We start from the raw sequence: 18,196 nt of genomic DNA, 5'->3' as shown, positions 1-18,196 counted from the left end.
GTATAAATTGAAAATCAAGCCTGTCGATTTTTTTTTTTTACTTAAAAGTATTATTATTTTCATTATTATTATAATTACATCTTGAATTGATGGTTCGCGTTGACCTCACACGTTTTTCCGTGAGACGAAAATGCAGATAATTGAGTATAAAAGTCTTGACGCGCGCGTACGAAGTCGCTTACGTCCGTGACGTCACCGCTGGCGTCATAATGAAAAACGAGACAGACTCCAAGAAACGGAACCGATCAATAGCCGAATTAATCGAAGACAACTAAACACATTTTGAGCTACAACAAAAGGGTGAGCCACGTTTTTTTGTAAGATTCTGTTACGTTTCGAAAAAGGAAAAAGGGTGGTGATAATTCTTACCAGTAAACGAGCGCTGATTTTCTGCTTTTTTTCGTCCAGTGGAGGTCGTTTGAAGAAGTTTGAAGCCCTTTAATGATGATAAATATTATTCCTAGGCCGGTTGAGATGCGCAGGGTGGATGTGCGTTGGGTGTTTGATAAATGAAAATGAAACGCGGTGATCACGTGACCCCATTCAAGTTTCGGCACACTTGCACACTTCAATACACAAAATCTGTTTTCAAATGTCTTGAGTCAAGGTGGCGAAACACGACTGTGATCGCACCGGGTACTAAAGAAGTACAGATAATTGTGGACAAAAAAGTAAACATTCAGTAGATTTTATTTAAATTGTGTTTGTCAAGATAGAACATTAAGAGCCTCAAACAAAATTAAGGATATGATCATACAAGGAGACGTGTTCAAATTAAACAATTTTGCCGAAATAAAAATACAATAAAAAAGGGTACAAAGTGGAAAATAGGTAGGGGATTATTTTGAAATCAAATTTGCATCAACTTAATCTTGATCATGTGGCAAATAATAATTCTGACAAAATTCGGCTAACCACGTCTTGGGATTGTTTCCTTTCGTCATCCGACATTCAGTTGTTCACCTTCCTTTCTCTACTGTTAACATTTGGTTTACCTGCTTTCCGCATGTGTTTCTGAACTGATGGGTTGGTTAAATGCGCGAGTGGAGGCAGCTTAGTCTGGTTGGTTGGTAAAACGTCGGCTCCTTTATGGGACAGAAGGCCGATTTCTCGACTGAGATTCTCCAACTGCTGGGACTGCTTTCTCACCAGCTCTTCAAGACTCAAGATTTCATTTCTGTCGGTTCGCCTGCTGCAGTCTTGAAGGCGTTTGCCCTGAGAACACACGAGTACATGTAAAATGGTTTTGACCTGAAACCGCCGGTGTTCATAAATCGCATTGACCTCATGATCACTTCTCTCTTATCTTGTGAAATCAAACCCACATTTTTTGAGTGGACAGTGAAAATTGTGGATTAATGACTGCACAGTAAACCCAAAGCGAATAATGTCAATGATGCTAGCATTCAATGTGGAAACGTAAAAAAAATAAATTACAATTTTCTTCCGTCTTGCGTCGAGTTTCTGCTCCAGCAACTTCTTCTGCTCAAAGAGACGATTCAAACGGAGGAGTCGCTCCGTGTTGCTCCTTGTCCTCTCCATCAGCGACTCTCGAGCTTTTTCTACTTTGCCCTTTGAAACGCATGCGCAAAAACAAAATGTCAAACGCACAAACTCACGCCTGAAATAACACACACAAATGTCCGCGTACATCCCACTGTCTGATTTCTTTGGCATAAGCGGCTTCTTGAAGGAGTTTCTCCTGCTTCAACTCCTCAACGGTTCTGTTACCGGACAGCGTTTGCAGGACTTCCAGATCCACCTCTCTCCCAAACCTTCTCATCATTAGCTGGTTGCAAAGCTTCTCCAGCACTACATGAAAACACAAAATAATTTCCTTTTAAGTTCTGCTGGTTGGGAGCTGGAGGCCCTTCTGGTTATGTATCTTTTTTGGATCATACACTGGATCTCAGCGTTCATGTCCTTGCGTTCTTGAATGATCTTGATGTGCTGCTGCCTGGCTTGATTGTAGACTTCGGTCTGCTGCTGCTTTTCGACGTCCAACTCCTTCACTCGCTCCTGCAGACGTTTCAGCTCTGTCCTGTTCAGTAGCAACGCCGGGTCGTGGTCGGAAGGCACGTGGACTGCGATGTCAAACTCAATCTTGAAGCAAACATAGGCGGTGGCAGAAAATTAATCCAAAGAAGTGAAATGACGAATAAACCCTCCAGTGGTCTTCACCTGGTGCAGTCTGAGAGGAACCACAACATCTAATTGGTTCATTTTCTGCTGTTTCTCTCTGTTAGCTTGTTCCAAGTCATCCTCTGCTGCTTTGCGATTGGTTGTCACTGATTTGAGCTGGAGGGTCAAACAAATAAGCAAAATTTGAATTCTGTATGTAGGTACATGTAAGGTGTGTGTAGAGAGAGAGAGAGAGAGAGAGAGAGAGAGGGAGAGAGACCGACCAAAAACACAGAAGTGATATGAACGGTGATGTGAAGAAGAAGCAATTGAGATCCAAAATAATCATCTTACCCCGATCCGAGCTCATCTGTGAATTTGCCTCGTATGAGTCTGAGAAAGATTCCAGTACGCTCTGTAATATAGCTGCTTTTGGGATTTTTTGGGGAGGAGTAAAAATCGTCTCCTGGTATTTAGTACTGACAGAACACCTCTGCACATTTTTTTGGGGATTTGCCCACAGTTGTGCAAACTATATCATTTCTATTCCACTTCACAATTATGTGCATCGTTGTGTTGATCAACAAAAATATTTTGTGCAGCATTCGCCACATTCTATGTCACATTTAATGAGCATCTGACCTTCTTAACCAGGCAGTCACGCTCCTTCTCCAGAACGTCAGCACTCTTCTTCTCCTCCGTCAGCAGTTCTTCCAGGTCCAGTCGACGTTCACGAAGCTGCAGTATGTGCTCAAATAACTTTGGCTCGCAGCCTGTAACCAAAAGTATACGCAGAGGATGTGCTTAGTTGTATTTGGGTGAGAAAGTTAAACACAAATGAAAGGACCGACCTGGAGGACACGCCTCGACGGCAGCTTCTCCCTCTGAGGCATCCCAATCATCATCATCATCGTCCCAGTTTTCATAATCGTCAAAGTCATCCTCATCCTCGTCTTCTGCAAAAATACATTTGGAACGTGAAAAAGAAAAACAACTCCCACTTTGATTCGCTGGATTCTCCCCTCACCTTCACCTGGCTGCTCCGTCTTCTTGGCACGTTTTATTTTCCTTTTGAAAACTTTTGTAAGATACTCCTCAGAGTTCCTGTCGTCACCGAGCGAGGCTTGAAAGGCTTTGGCGACAGCCTTCTCTTTCTCCTGCACTTTGGCCATGGCTTTAAACTTCACTTCCAGTTCTTCCTTACACTCCTCCAACTTCAACTTTTACAAAAGTATTTAAAAAAAAATGCAAAATCGGCATGAGGTGCAACATCTCAAGTTTGTATTGGTCCATTTTGAAATTTTTAAAAGAGGTGAGACCAATTTTCTCACCATCAACTTGTTCTCCTCCTGCGCACGCGGGTCAAGCGTCTCTTGCAGAATCTTCTCACTCTCGTCCACCTCCTTGAGAACGAGCAGCTCCTGAAAGAGCGTCAGCTGACGCAGCTTGCCAAGTTGTAGCCGCCAGTCCAGCATCTGTACCTTCTGAAGGCACATCAGGTGTTTTTTGTCAAACTCATTCACCAGGCTCTCCATCTAGTCGTTAAAAAAAAAAAACATTTTCAAGTAGCCTTTCCCCCTGAAAATTGCTGACTGAAATCTAAAAAGTCAACAATAATCACGCACATTTTCCAGGCTAGAGTCCTGCATGGACAGCAATTTGCTCTCGTCCTCCTTGATCTTCGGTGCCGCTTCCTCTCCTTTGGGCTCCTTTTCGTCTTCTTCTTCCATGGCAGCAGATAGAAATGACACTTCCTCCATCCCATTTTCCAGTTGCTTTAGCGAACCCGTTCCTCCATCCTGATCCTCCAACCTGTCGCAGATACATTTTGGATAAACGTGTCATGAATAATAAAACATTCTCACAACGGTTCAGACAATGCAAGCTGATTCTTCCTATCTTCCACCTCTGCTTCCTCAGTGCTCCGTATTTCTCTCGGATGGGTCGGGTGCTTTGGATCTTGTCTGGGATTTCCTCAGGACGAATGGTGGGAAGCAAGGGTGGACGGCGTGAGAGATTTGACGGCAGAAGACGCTGAAGCCTCTGGAGCTGCTCAGCCTCGGCTCGCAGTTTCGATAAAAGCAGAAGTTTGGAGTCTCGCAAGGCCACGATCTCTGCGTTCATCGCAGTCTGTTTGTCACGAATCTGCTGGGAAAGTAGAACGTTGCTGTTGGGAATGAAATAAATATCGTGTGTGTGCTTTACATTTCTCTCCAGGTCAGCGATTTCTGTTTTCTTCTTGTCTGCGTTCATTCGTAAGTGTTTTGGTACGGTGAAGTTTTCGTCCGTTTTAAGTTTCAAGTCCCCAATGTTGTCTTTGGCTTCACGGATGGCCTGCACATCGTGCGGATCCTCACAGTTCTTCTTGGGCTTCGCTGTATAACTGAGACGCCGATACGGGGGTTAGCGTTAAAACGGCAATAGTTGAACAAAACCATTGGGCAGCGCTTTTCGAAAAGATCTTCAGCGACGCCCCGCTTACAGTTTGTCCCATTCCTGCTTCCTCTTTTCGATCTTGGCTCGCGCCTGTTCGGCTTTCTCGGCGGCCTTTCTGAGCCTCTCCAGCTGCCGATCTGCCAGCTTTACCGCTGAAGATCGAGTCACCAGGGGGTGTGGCATATCTTCCTCTGGTGAGCACACATCAGTAAACACTTCCTGGATTATTGTAAAGGTGAAAGGTCAAATAAATGCGCGTCTCACCATCTGTTTCATGACTGTCTTTTACAGTTTGGTCTTTGGATTTTCTGCGTTCATCCGGAGCCGTTTCATTGCCGCCGGTCTCGTTGTAACTGCTCTGCTGTTGGGTTTGCTCCGAATAAAGTTCTGGTACATGGTATGTGGAGACGCTGCGGTCAGTGCGGATGGCAAACACCGTAACTATTTTAGACTCCAGAGAACCGTTGAACCTGGAAATATAACACACCAACGAGACTTCATTATGGTTGCAGGCTTGTATTTTGTAATTACAAAAACTTTCAGCTGCTAGGTATTGCAATCGGGACGGGTGGTTTAAAAAAAATAAAATGCATGAGGAAAATATCAGGAAGAAGTTCGCAAGGAAAATTAGAGATCTGGGATGAATGGGTTTGTACCGTTCCTGTAGTTTTTTTAGTGCTATATGAGAGTGTAGCTCTTCCCAGCTCATCTGTTCTTGGATCTCTTTTAATTTGCAGGATTTCTCCCTCTCAGCCTCCTCCGCAAAACACTTGTCCAGCTGCAACTCCTGCTCGCAAATAAATGACAATGAGGTGGGAAGTAATTTATTTGCACAGTTGAAAATTTAGATCTGTCTTTCATGTTCCGTCAAAATTTTACTATGTGCGTCTGTGTTTGTTGGTGGGGTGTGTGTGTGTGGGGGAGGGGGGGGTGGTACCGTAAGTGTTAACCGGGAATGTTCTGGCAGTTCAAGGTTGTCCTTGAGCAGTTTTTGGAATTCATCCTGAATCTCAGCGAGCCTTCTCCGCTTGTCACATTTCTTCTTCTCAGCTTCCCGATACTGATGGTCTTTCTCCAACTTTTGTTTGACCATCTCTATGCTGGATGGGCGGATCAAATCATGTTAATGATGTTTTTAAAAAATAACGAATAATTTGCATTCTGGAAAAATTGATTGTCAATAAAATTCATACTCAACTTGTCCGCCGCTGGGTCATCAATGTCCTGAGCCAAATCCTCATTCTCAAGACCATCCTAGTTGAAGGATCACAATATCCTCTATTACTTTTCCATGAAATTCTATCAAACGCTCAATCTGTTTGTGTCTTTAGGGGTATAATTTGAAGATTTCTTGTTGGAGAGAGATGACTAACCCTCGGAGAAGGAACCAAGGCCCTGTTTCTTCGCAGGAGCTCCTCTTGAGGAAGCAGGTTGAACGAGAAGATATTTCCATCATCTCCTGCTGTCAACACAAACCGGTCGTCAAAGCTGCAGCAGATGTGCCGCAGGTGTCCATAATTGCTGTCGTGGATGCTCAGTTCCCAGTATGCCTGCAAGGAGCTTAGGGTGGGCTTGTCCGGATCAAGAGGGTAAGCTCTGAGACAGCCTGAGTGCATGCCACAGAGCATGAGCTGCCGGTTGGAGCTGCGGCAAAAACAACCAAACATAAGCCTGACCATATCCGTACAAAGTCAATTTCAGTTTTGCTTCTTCAGTCATCATACCTGAAGGTGACCGAGCAAATAGCATCGTCGTCAGCATTCAGGACGCAAAGGAAGTCAAATGGCTCATCCTGACGTTGGTCTGGGTCCGCATCCTGATTCTCAGAGAACTTGCAATGGTACAAGAAACCTGAGTCAAACCCGCCCTGGAGACAAAAAAAGTTTGGAAATATGAAAGGGGCAGATGTCATTCATTTCTGCAAACATGGGTTTGTCGGTGGATAGATGTCCATCATATAATGTGTCTGTGTGTATGTGTACCATAGTGAGCCAGAATTGACCTGGCCCTGAGTAGAAACCACAGTGAAGAGGACTCCGAGGGTTCGGAATGAAAATGGGGGGTAACTCCTCTTCCAGCATCTCCTTTTCTACGACTTGATGCTCCTCTTGCTCTTTCTCCTGCTTCACCTTTAAAGCTTGTCGTCTTGCTATTTCCGCTTCTCGCTAGAACGCAAGGATATATGCAAGTTTTTTGTTTTTTTATTAAAAGTAATGAATGAATTGGTAGCATACATTGTGGTTTTTCAGCTGGTAAATGAAAACTGTTGTTGTAAAACCGTATACCAGAGCAGGGCACTTGACCCTTTTTTGCCAGTCAGTCCCCCGCCCTTCGGCCGCCATCTCGGTACCCATCCGTCTCGACTCTCCGGCCTCATTCCATAAAAATTGTCGGACTACGACAGTGTTCTGGTTCCCGAATCACAGGTTCTCTCTGTCTGTGATATCGCTCCCCCCCCCCTGTTGTCTCACGTCTCTTCATACACAAAGTTTGTCGTTTGCCCGTTTCGCGAGTAGGTTCGTCAGTAGGACGGGTCGTGGGCCGGACTAAAATCCACCTCCGGTCTTTGTTAATCAAACCCTTTTTTAAAATTTGTCACCCGCCGCCCCAAAAATGGGCGTCCGGACGAGCCGGAGTGTCGGACCGTTCCGCCCCCGGGCCGGCCTGCCCAACTCTGCCGTATACAGTGCTGAAAACCCAACAAATACATGAAACGAAACCTTGATTTGGGATTTGATGCTCTTGAAGCAGAAGGATTTTCTGGGCAGTTCCAGCAGTTGGTAGGATTTGCTTGGCTTCAGGGTATTCTGATCAGGACACGGTACCTCCACCACATGGCCATTCAGACACAGGATCAGCAACCTGTTTTCATGCTGTACAAGATTAGAAATGGGTGCATTGGCTTTCATGCTGTGCAAGAATTGTAATTGCTACTGTGATTGATCGATTGATTCCTTCAAACAGAAACTTACATGGGAAGGCGGTGACCACTCCAGTAACTGCACTGGCCCGGGAACATGGACAAAACCGATTGGCTCATATTTTTCTCCAACCGTAAAGAAGAACACGGTGCAATCTGAGCTCTAAGGAAAAAGGTAACGGCTGAATATCAAAGGAAAGGAAAATTCCGACAGACTTTTGCAAACTGTTCTGAAGAACTGCACTGCAAGTCTTGTAACCAAAATATGTCTTCTGATTTCCAAGTGCACTTTTAGTTTTGCATTACAACAAAGGTGCTTACCCCTGTGGCTAATATTTTCCCATTGCACTCATACGCAACAGAGGTGACGGGGGCGTTATGCGGCTTGAAAGCTTGTTTGAGTCGAACGTGGGCATCGCCTTTGTTGTTGTGCAACCCTGCCGGATCAAAAAGCTCCAATAAGCGGACCACCCCATCTTCGAATCCTGTCACCAATAAACCCCCGGCGTGGTTCACCTGCAAACAAATATCTCCAGTTGTTTATTCCATTTCTCAAGTTTGATTGACGCACATCCATACCTACCCAAAGTGGTGCCCAGCGAAGAGCAGTTCCACCTTGATTGAATCGGCTACTGACGAGTTCTCTTTTTGTCAGAAAGTCAAAGACTCTGATTGAACCTGGAAAAGAGAAAAACAAAAAAAGTTAATGATACCGCCCCGTTTGTCCCATTAATCACTTATTAATTACAATTAAAACTTGTGTCAGCAACTAGTGGAGATTTTTCTGCCTTCAACAGAAGCATACCAATAATTTAGTCCATGTGTCGGTACGACATGTATAAAATGAGTGACTCACGGTCCAGAGCCGTCGTGGCCATGAGATGACTTTTCTTTGACACATCAAGACCCTTGATTGGTCCAGCATGGCAGGATAACAGGCACTCTGGATCGGGAGTCTGCACAAACAGATTTCGGTTAGATAAAGTCTTTCAAGTGTTTTCAGTTGCTGTAGAGTAGATACTTGAGAAAAGCAAACGATTCTGAACTGGTATTTTCTCAAAGGTGGTTTAAAGTCATGTCCTCAAGGCAGCTCGTTCCAGGACTGACTGCGTTATTGTGATTCTCAAATAAGGTCAAAATTTGCTTTAGTAATTGTGTCGACAAGCCTCACAGTGTATGTGAATGAAAGATCCAGTTTCCAAATAGCTCCGTTGGAATCCTACAAAGTAAAAGATGGGGTTGAAATTATTCACTGAGGTACGACTTGTGCGTTTTTGGCGAGAGATGACTGGCGACCTGAGCAAACCAAACAGTTGAGTCAGACTTGGAGCTTTTCACAATAGAGGAGAGACGAACATGGCGCCCAACCGTCATCTCATTCATGGGCTCCATCTCAAATTTGCTACTGTCTGCGTTGTCCATCGTCTCAAAGTCCCAGCCCTGCAAACTCCAAACGGGAGGTGACAATGTCATATTGAACCGACAGGACTTTTATTTATGCCGGTCAATTCTGTTTTACCCGAATCACTCCATCCGAGCCAAATGTCATCAGCTGTCCATCCTCCAAGGCAAAAGGTTGGACAACCCCCGCATGACAACAATGTCCTCCCTTGCTGCAGAGCTCCACTTTCATGGAATTTCCCTCCCACAGAAGCAGGTTCCCCCTATTTGAGCCAGACACCACCTGAGAGGGTGGACACAGGTCAAAGCTCGGCATTGTTCACGAGCCTTTCTTAAATAAAGCCAACCAGTCAGACGTGAAGGACACAAACCTTCCCATCAGGAAGTTCTAAGTATCCTTCAATATCTGTAGCGGCGGTTTTTCCAAAATGGCCAATAAGTCCTTCCAATTTGAGACCTGTAAATGTGCTGGCAATCGTCCAGAACCTGGTGAGAGAGAAGATATTTGATCATGAACGCTTGCCATCCTGCGTAGAATTTCAAACCAGATCAGGATTTATACATGACCCCAACAGCAAAAGATGCATTTTCGGCACTGTGTCCTGTACTTGATATGTCCGGATCCTGATGATGTGAGTAGTCCAGAGTTGTATGGGGAGAAGCTCACTCGGTAAACCTCCTGAGAAATGGCTTTGCACCTGAGCATCACCTCTTCCTGCTTCCACTTCCACACGGTCAGCGTGTAGTCCGGTGCACTGGCCAGGCTGGCCAGAAGACTTCCATCGCTGTTGAAGTTCACGGAACTAAACGCACGTTCTGCGCCATCTACACACACATATTTGAAGACATGGTCACAACACCGCCACTTAAGAGAAATATACAACCCAGAGGAAGGAACATTGGTTGTCTTTACCTCTGAGAAGACGGTATACTTGTAATGTAGAATATTCATATACTATCAAGATGGGCTTTTTTCCATTCTCTGCCACGACAAAGAATTCTTGTCTTGGGTCTACCTGAATATATACAAACTAATTAGTAAATTGATTCCACTGGACACAGAGATCAGATTGAGGGATCTACACTTGCTTGCAGCAACCTGGACTTGAACTAACTTTAAAAAAAAATTCTATATTGCTTATGAGCTTTCAAGGTCAATGCAAGAGCTGAAGTCAATTTCACCCGAATTTGGGAAAACAATCTGCCAAGTCTCCTGATGACTGATGACAATGTTTATTCTCTGGCTGCAGGGACTAGTACCTTCAAGTACCTCAATTTCATGCCTTCCACGAGGAAGCAGAGTCTGGGCTCTCCTATCTCGAGGACTCAGGTTGTACACATTTCAATTTGCTGCCTTATAATTATTTTTTTTAAGTGTTTTTTTATTTGCCTCATTCTTACCCCAATTGAACCAATTCCAGTGCCACTGCAGGTGCGGATGTATCTCTGCTGCTTGGTGGAAACATCAAGCAGGATCAGCATCTGACCAGCAATATAGATCAGAGTTTTGTCTTCCAGCAGCTGCAGGTTTGCTTTGCGCTTACAGTCATAGCCAAAGGAGTGACTTCAAGAAGAATGAATCAAGGCTAATGATCAAAATTTTCAAAACGTTTTGCATTAGTACCACCGAACAGGTATAGATAGAAACAGCTTTGTCTCTATAGAAGGATCTTGGGTAATTAAGATGAAAAAGGCTTATCTCCAAAATTCTGCAAAAAAAAAAAAAAAAAGCGTTAAAGATTCAATGTTCTTTATCTATGAAGAATGGGTGGGGCGGGGGAATAAATCCAGAAAAACTGGGGAGAAAAAAAACAAAATGTGAAAAAATATTGGAAAAGAAAATCTACAAGTCAATCCGCAGGTTACGAACTGTGAACATGCATGATGTAGACTAGTTTTAAATGTAATAACAGCAAACACCACTAGATGGCACACAATTTTTTTTGCTGTACTTCACCTAACTGTGCAAGTGTGTCAACGTTACAATCACTTTTTGTGTAGCTTTAAAGGTTTTCCTAGACGTGCGTGATATCATTTTTGTCCATGAGCACATTTGGGCACACAAACAATGATAATCTCCATGGCAGAGGTTAGAAGGGGAGTATATGAAGGATACGAGAGGTTCAGGAGATTCTCTGGCAGGTCAGAGCCTGGGGTGATGAACGGTCTTGAATAAAGCTGCTCATATTTGTAGTACATTTCTGCAGATTGTTGTTTTTCCTCTGCAGATATTGCAATGTGATCACAGGCTTCCCCTGTAACATTTAATTCGCAAAGACACTTATTAGCATCAATTTACAGAAGGCAATGATAACCATCACATTAAAAGTAAAAAAGTTGTCTGTTTTGTGACAAAGTCTACCCTGTTCATTTGTAAAAGTTGGTGTCATGGATTTACAATTGCTTGGTCCAATTTTATTACATATTTATATTTAATCATGTAATATATCATTTAATAATAATTTAATCATTTTTTTTTTTAAAAAAGCACTTGAAATTACTGGAATTGCCTTCTATTGTTCAGAATGTGTGTGTTGTCACCATTTTCATTGGTATCGTTAATTGGGAGTGTTGTAGACATTTTCACTCCTGGTGGTCCGCAAAACCAAACAAGAAAAGGGAAAGAAATTAGAGCAAAGGAACAATTACATTGTTGGCCATCAAATGATAATATACTAAATGCGGGCAAAAAAAAAAGGTTACGCTTACGTTTTTACTTGATCGTTGCAATTTCAGCGCTTGACTCATGTCCAACCTTGTCTGTCCTGTTCCGTTGCCTCTGTAGCCAGGCAACAAGAAGACATCCCTAACACTGCTAAGACTGTTGGTTACTGTAGTCTTCCCATTGCGCCCCCGAGCACCCACCTTTTTTTAAGCAATTAAAAACGAAAAAGTAAATCATATTTTGTTGTTTGATTTAAAAAAAAAAAATCCTAAATATATATTGCAACTTGCATGACTTTAATGACTGACAATGAAAAACACCACTGATTAACCACTGAAAATAACAGCCAAAATAATTTTAACGAATATGATTGTTTCGCTGAATATTTGTATCAAATAGAGAACCGCGTTTGTGGACACTGGCTGGGGCAGAATATAGTCACGTGGACCAAACTGTAATCGCGTTACTTCAGTTGTTTTTCATTGCTTTTTTGTACTGCAGCACTGTCGTAGCGATATCAACGTTTTACGGCAGCAACCGCTGAGTTTGATTGGAGTTTTCAGTGTCGTAAACTGTTGAGGTTAAACACGCATGGACAGTTTGAGGCAGCGTGTCAGAGTATTTGCAATCAATGTAAGTAAGCCTAATAAAAAATCGGTTGTTTTATCAGTTGAATATGTGTCTTATAGTAGTGGTCAAGTCTGTGATTTTTTTTTAAAGTTATGGATGTTTCGATCGCTTGATAGCTATAAACTATCCTGAATCCTTTGGACTTACAAAAAATGGCGACAGTCGAGTAGTCAGTCAATTTCCCTTCTGTTGTTATTACAAAAAAAAACTTTCAAGAAACGAGTTACATATCTTACCATATACAGTATATTTTCTCCCACAGATCACGTGTTTTCCAGCTTGATTTTCCTTGAAAGTTTCAACTGTTGGTATTCAATATTGAAACATATTCGGGCAGTTTCATTTACATTTCATGCTCTTATCAATAGCATTTTAATCTTGTCGGGTTTTAAGCCTTTAAGCATGTGAGTATGAACAAAGTTTGTTACACTGATCTTGTTTCCATCTCTAACTTAGAATGGAAGCTAAACCCAAAACACCCTTTTCCCCCAAAGGAGGGAAGAAGTTGAAACAGAAGGGCAAGGGTAAGCTTGAAAACACTTTAAAACAGGTAAACGCTCTTGTTCAAGTTTGAAACTTATGTGGTCGTTCACATTTCTCTATATACAGACTCTCCTGGGAAAGCGCCTAATAGTAGGTCACCTGGTAAAAAGCCCTTTAAACCATACAACAAGAAGGAAATAAAAGGCAAAATGGGGAAGAGTGGAGATGTCAAGAAACAACATACATTTGCTAAAGGTGGAAAAGGGCCGAAGCGAAAATTCCCTGTCGACAAAGGCGAAGGTGGAAAAGGGCCCAAGAGAAAATTTACTGTTGACAAAGGGGCAGGAGACAATGCAAAAGAGGATGGAGGTAAGAAACTTTATCCATCCATCCATTTTCCGTCTTGCGTGTTTCGGGGGCAGTATCTTTAGCAGGGAAACCCAGACTTCCCTCTCCTCAGGCACTGAGGCTGACAATGAGGCACTCTCAATCGGCCACGCACTCATGCTGTCAAGCCCCCCCTTCTTTTCCCCTCTAGCGCTTCCACAACAATTGCCACATACTTACATTTGAGAACATTTAAATTTTCTTAACATGTGTGTGTGACCAGGTCCGCAGGCAAAGAGGATCAAGAAAGGTGATCTTAAGACAAAGAACAAGAAGCAGGAAGCAGAGCAGACGGATGAAGAGCAGAAGAAGAACAGGCTGCAGAAGAAAAAAGACCTGAAGAAGAGCAGACAGCAAGCTGATCGAAAGGACATGTACCAGATCATCAATCAGGCCAAACAAGTGTGGGGAGACCTAAGAATGTACGTCAAGGCACATTCGCGCACACAGAAGTCAAATTCAAACTGTAGATGAACGGTATCTAAATCTCATTTGTGCGTGTCCACAGGAAGAAGTGCAACGGAGATTTGAAGAGGAAATTAATGGAAGATCTTCATGAGCTTATCAGGGGGAAGTACAAACAGGTATTTGTCAGAGTTGATGAAAAACAATCTTAACCGGTTGCATTCGCTTTGTGTGTGCTAAGAGCCGCCACCATTTCCCTCCACCAGATGGCGTATGCTCACGACTCTGTGCGAGTGCTGCAGTGTTTTATCCAGTGGGGTAGCCACGAGCAGAGACAGGAAGTGTTTGATGAACTTAAAGGTGAGGTATTTATAGTAGAGCTATCTCTCGATGTAATTATCGCCACTGTTAGCTTGTAATCATAATGTATGTTGTCGCCGTGTCTCCTGCAGATGATGTCATTGCTTTGTGCAAGTCGCAGTACGGCAAGCACGTGGTGAAAAAGTTGCTGATGTACGGGTGAGTTGCTCCTCTCTGAGCCCATGTCCGGTTTTGACATCGGCTGCTCGTTTAACATGAAAACCACGTTGCACGGGCTGCCTATTTTATTTTTTTTAATTGAATATATTTTTTTCTGAATGTTGTAATATTTTGAACTTTTTTTTGCACTCTAATTGGGTTTTTATGAGCTGCTACCCTATTGTTTTGCTTCTCCAGGAATAAAGAGCTGGTGGCGGCCGTGATGCGAACGTTTAAAGGTAACGTGCGACAGATGCTTCGCCACGCTGCCGCTTCCGCCATCATCGAGTACGCCTACAACGACAAAGCTGTGCTTGCACAGAGACTCATGCTCACGGAGGAATTGTACGGAAACGCCTTCACCATCTGTAAGGTATGCAAACAGACCGCATGTATTCCATGTGCGAGCGGTTCACTTCTCTACGTCGGTATCGAATATGTGAAGTGTCTCAGAAGTGGCAAATCTCAACCAATCATGTCTCAGCTTCAGAAAACAGGTGAGCCGTGATTGGTCGTTACCTCAGGAGGTCTATGTTGTCTCTGTGTGTGTGCGCAGTCATCGGTGTGCAACACCGTCGAGAAGGTTGCCGAGGCCAACCCAGACAAGCTGAAACACATCGTCACTGATATGAAGCAAATTCTTACGCCAATGGCACAGAAGTAAGTCCACTGGAAATTAATTTATCATACACTCCCTGCACCACATGAAAGCAATCCAAGAATTGGATGGGGTGAAAAAAAAAATCATTTTTGATGACTATTTTTGTGAAGATGTGATGTCATTTGCTGTTTTGTTTTTTTTCAGAGAGCAGGTCATCAAACATTCTCTGGTCCACAAAGTCTTCTTGGACTTTTTCTTGTTAAGTCCTGACAAAGAGAGAGCGGTGAGTTGTTTTCTTTCCGTAAAGTAGTAGGCTGATTTATTGATTGAAAATTGTCAATTTGTTACGGCAAAAACAAAATCTGTTTTGGATTTCTTGCTGAGGCGCCTCCAACTTTTTCTTAAATTGAATGGTGAGCTACAGTAATTCCGAGACTATAAGCCGCTATCAAGTTGCGCCATTGCAGACGAGCTCTTTTGGGACACTGCCTAAATATATTGTAGCGGCTGCAGCAAATACAAGTCCGATCAGGATTTCTGAGCTGCTTGCTTCGAAATATGACTGAAGTGTCAATGATGAAAATAAAAGTGTCAGGGCATGATTGTGTCGCTCATGAAATTTTTTTTCTATGGTGTATGGTATCACTGCGAACAGGAAATGATTGAGGCCATAAGGGAGGCGGTTGTCTACATGGCGCACACCCACGATGGAGCTCGAGTGGCCATGCACTGTCTGTGGCACGGCACTGCCAAGGTAAACACACACACACACACACACACACGTTGGCCGAGTGTGAGGGTCGCGACTGAATCTTACAAAGATCAGGCAATTAAATACAGTTTTCAGAAATGAAATCATCCACTTGAGTCTCATTCAAAAATCTGAGAAGGTGCAACAAAAGTTGCGGTTCAGCCTCTCTTAAACATCGTACATCTGAATGGCCAAATTGTTTGTTTTGAGATGTGGGCGTTTTATTTTCCAGGACAGGAAAGTCATCATCAAAACGATGAAGACTTACATGGTGAAGTTTGCCACGGTGCGTTCTCACACTAACTTGTTGCTTGAATTTTGAATGTTCTAGATGAAGTCTGGCCCCGTTTGAGAACTGTGTTGTGTCCTCAGGGGGAGTTTGGTCACCTGGTTCTTCTCGCCATATTTGACTGCGTGGACGACACCAAACTTGTCAAACAGGCTGTGTTGTCTGTAAGTGTAACATTTGTTTGCAAACTGTTCTGCTGTTCTTCTCCAATCTATTGTTTGTCTTTTTAATCATGCGTTAATTTGTTTCTCACTTGTGCAGGAGCTCATGTCATCTTTGGACGAGGTCATCAGCAACAAGTATGGCAAGAAGGTTTTGTTATATCTGCTGAGCCCCAGAGATCCTGCTCACCTGCTGCCCGAGATCATCAAGGTGCTGGAAAAAGGAGACGGCAACGCGCACAGGTCAGACTTCGAAAACTAGTCTTTGTAGTCACTTTTGGGCATGTCTAAATGTTACTGATCACACGTAATGTCGATGTTTGGCGTCAGCAAGTAAGACGTCTGTCGCTTCTTTTCCCACCAGTAAAAAGGACACGGCCCTCCGAAGAAAGGAGCTGCTTGAGGTCGTCTCCCCACCGCTGTTGGATTATCTCCGCGACAACGCCGCCGCCATGGTCATGGACAAGGCCAGCAGCGTGACAGTTAGCGACATCTTGGCGTCGGCCTGCGGCGAACTACGACCCGCCATGGCTGCGGTAGCGCAGCTGGCTAGTCAGGATCTAGTGCCGGGAGGCGTCGAAGGGCAGGTCAGTGTGAATTAATGACAATTGGTTTGCATTTCAAATAATTCCGTTCATCAAAATGGTTTGAAATTAACACTAAAAAGTGTCAGTGTAAAGTTGTTTGTAGGAATCAAATGTGCCATCCCTCTTTTGTAGCTTCACATGGCAGAACATCCGGCAGGACACCTGGTGCTCAAATGGCTCATAGAGCAGGACGTCACTCTGGCCGAGGCTGGCAAAGAAGGTGACTCGATAACATGTGGCTCAAGCAATACATAACAATTCATTTTCTTTAGCACTTATTAACGTTGCAAGTGAGCTGCAGCAGCAGATTAGTAAGCACTATGAACATAATTTATGTTCTTCTCTCAGCAATGTATTCTGCTGAATAATTTCAATACAGAAATCTGGTAATATTGATTAGTATTTATTTTTTCATTTTAATCCCTCATCGGGGAAAAGTCAATTTACATTCTATTGTTTTGAAGTCACAGTACTTAATATCCATACTTTGTTATGTGTTGAGCTTTCTACCAAATGAGTGCTGATCCCAACAGAATGCTGAGTAACTACTTCGCGTGTCCTCCTGTCAGAGCGCTTTTCCCGGATCCTGGTGGACACTGTCGGGATGGAAAAACTAAGAAGTTGGTGCAAAGTCAACAGAGGAGCCATGGTGCTCTGCAGGTTCGTGTCTTTCAATTTAAAACGGTTCCAATCATCTTCAGTCGCAGTTGAGGTTCATTCAGTTGATACACCGTGATAGGCCATTTATAAACTGCCAACATTCCCGGTTAAGCGGGTGTGACTCGCATTATTGGCGGGAAAAAGTTTTGAAATTTTGTGTAATTTCTTTTTGTTTTTTTAATAATGGATGGGTGTGTAAATATTTTATATTTAATGCTTTAAATGTATATATATTTTTTAAAAAAAATCATATTTTAAAGCTGGGAGGAAAGTCAATGTTTCAAAGATTTGTCTTGTTCACAGCCTCCTGAACAGCTGCGACAGGTCTGTGGCGGCAGACGTGAAGGCAGCTCTGCAGGACTTAAAGCTCGGCGGTGCCAACAGCAGCAAAGGAGCTGAAATCCTGCTGGAAAATTTGAGAAAATAGGCCAATCCAATACGGTATTGGTGACACTCAGCATCACGTTGGAACTGAAAGTAGCAGAGTGAGTCACATCCGGAACTGATGAGGACCATAACGGAACTATTTTACAAGATATTGAACACCAAAAAGTGTCCCAAAGGGGAGGTGTATCGAACATCGTCAGCTTAGGCTGATGTTTGAGTATTTATGTACTCCAAAGTCAATTGGGGTCTTGTGCTTGAGGACCACCGAAAATAATTTTTTGGCATGTGTAGCTAAATCCCGTTTAACAAATGGACTGACAACCAAACCAAGTGATGTGTGCGAGACGATAATTAAACTACCATAGAAAAGTCATAAGTGGTGACAAAATGATGTCGCACCTTGAAGATGAACCTCAAGTGACATGAGCAAGGAGAAAAGCTTCCACCTAAAATGCTGTATAATAGTTTTTTTTTTTTTGCATTGGCAAAACTGAATCACAATATAGATGATCAGTTGTGTAATAGTTCATAAACATTAAATTCATTATGGCGCCATATTTTAGTGCTAAGAAAACGAATGGCAGTGTTCTAAAAATGAAAAGTTACTTCAATCTCTGATTTAAAAAAAAAAACAATTTCTTGACGAGTCTAATTTGTTCATAAGAAGCAATCTCGACTGTGCAAAAGAGCTCGCGATTTAGAGCAGCAGGTGTTATCCCCTTAACCACCACTGGGAGATCAACAACTGAAAAAAACGCTTCTGGTTCCCCCCCCCCCCCCCTCATAAGAGTCA

The 18,196-nt window shown here is 43.2% G+C and overlaps 2 protein-coding genes and 1 long non-coding RNA gene across 4 annotated transcripts; 2 read left to right on the top strand and 1 right to left on the bottom strand.

Moving 5' to 3' along the window:
* The first annotated feature begins 190 nt into the window (after positions 1 to 190).
* Positions 191 to 10,595, top strand: LOC148318961 (uncharacterized). The gene is made up of 5 exons (XR_015839726.1): positions 191 to 300; positions 5,295 to 5,369; positions 5,889 to 6,146; positions 7,522 to 7,652; positions 10,129 to 10,595. It is a non-coding gene; the product is annotated as an uncharacterized LOC148318961 (long non-coding RNA).
* Positions 700 to 12,019, bottom strand: LOC148318960 (cilia- and flagella-associated protein 44-like). 2 transcript variants are annotated; one of them, XM_088281107.1, is made up of 35 exons: positions 11,588 to 12,019; positions 11,420 to 11,467; positions 10,995 to 11,133; positions 10,280 to 10,442; positions 9,792 to 9,894; positions 9,487 to 9,703; positions 9,250 to 9,364; positions 8,997 to 9,161; positions 8,774 to 8,917; positions 8,649 to 8,696; positions 8,334 to 8,433; positions 8,061 to 8,155; positions 7,799 to 7,993; positions 7,530 to 7,640; positions 7,278 to 7,430; positions 6,540 to 6,722; positions 6,282 to 6,424; positions 5,931 to 6,201; positions 5,756 to 5,811; positions 5,495 to 5,657; positions 5,214 to 5,344; positions 4,822 to 5,027; positions 4,604 to 4,748; positions 4,327 to 4,504; positions 4,028 to 4,269; positions 3,747 to 3,933; positions 3,453 to 3,656; positions 3,149 to 3,341; positions 2,973 to 3,077; positions 2,764 to 2,894; positions 2,182 to 2,298; positions 1,902 to 2,103; positions 1,652 to 1,812; positions 1,438 to 1,572; positions 700 to 1,215 (listed from the first exon to the last, which is right to left on the bottom strand). In XM_088281107.1, the coding sequence occupies exons 2-35, from the start codon at positions 11,457 to 11,459 to the stop codon at positions 952 to 954; spliced, it is 5,205 nt and encodes a 1,734-aa protein (XP_088137233.1). In that variant the 5' UTR covers positions 11,460 to 11,467; positions 11,588 to 12,019; the 3' UTR covers positions 700 to 951. The 2 variants fall into 2 exon arrangements, with proteins under 2 accessions (XP_088137233.1, XP_088137234.1); XM_088281108.1 differs by having other exon boundaries at positions 4,028 to 4,266.
* pum3 (pumilio RNA-binding family member 3) lies at positions 12,011 to 17,743 on the top strand. Its single transcript, XM_088281113.1, has 18 exons — positions 12,011 to 12,176; positions 12,630 to 12,697; positions 12,783 to 13,025; positions 13,267 to 13,465; positions 13,552 to 13,627; positions 13,715 to 13,808; positions 13,901 to 13,967; positions 14,166 to 14,340; positions 14,524 to 14,627; positions 14,773 to 14,851; positions 15,224 to 15,322; positions 15,552 to 15,605; positions 15,692 to 15,772; positions 15,870 to 16,012; positions 16,134 to 16,356; positions 16,489 to 16,576; positions 16,926 to 17,016; positions 17,320 to 17,743. Exons 2-18 carry the CDS (start codon positions 12,631 to 12,633, stop codon positions 17,441 to 17,443), a joined length of 2,007 nt encoding a protein of 668 aa, XP_088137239.1. The 5' UTR covers positions 12,011 to 12,176; position 12,630; the 3' UTR covers positions 17,444 to 17,743.
* Positions 17,744 to 18,196: the final 453 nt, after the last annotated feature.

This window comes from Idiotropiscis lumnitzeri, chromosome 18, assembly GCF_059441095.1.
Source record: "Idiotropiscis lumnitzeri isolate Australia: NSW breed Sydney's pygmy pipehorse chromosome 18, RoL_Ilum_1.0, whole genome shotgun sequence".
Classification (NCBI taxonomy): domain Eukaryota; kingdom Metazoa; phylum Chordata; class Actinopteri; order Syngnathiformes; family Syngnathidae; genus Idiotropiscis; species Idiotropiscis lumnitzeri.
This window is presented reverse-complemented; position numbering and strand designations above follow the sequence as displayed.

Excerpts from the sequence above, each read along its gene's own strand:
- LOC148318960 (XM_088281107.1), bottom strand. The coding sequence starts at position 11,459 with ATGTCTACAACACTCCCAATTAACGATACCAATGAAAATG. Across the intron at positions 7,431-7,529 it reads AGTGGTCACCGCCTTCCCAT|CATGAAAACAGGTTGCTGAT; the intron begins GTAAGTTTCTGT and ends AATCTTGTACAG. Across the intron at positions 2,104-2,181 it reads TTCCTCTCAGACTGCACCAG|ATTGAGTTTGACATCGCAGT; the intron begins GTGAAGACCACT and ends GTTTGCTTCAAG.
- pum3 (XM_088281113.1), top strand. The coding sequence starts at position 12,631 with ATGGAAGCTAAACCCAAAACACCCTTTTCCCCCAAAGGAGGGAAGAAG. Across the intron at positions 12,698-12,782 it reads GTTGAAACAGAAGGGCAAGG|ACTCTCCTGGGAAAGCGCCT; the intron begins GTAAGCTTGAAA and ends CTCTATATACAG. Across the intron at positions 14,628-14,772 it reads CTTACGCCAATGGCACAGAA|AGAGCAGGTCATCAAACATT; the intron begins GTAAGTCCACTG and ends GTTTTTTTTCAG.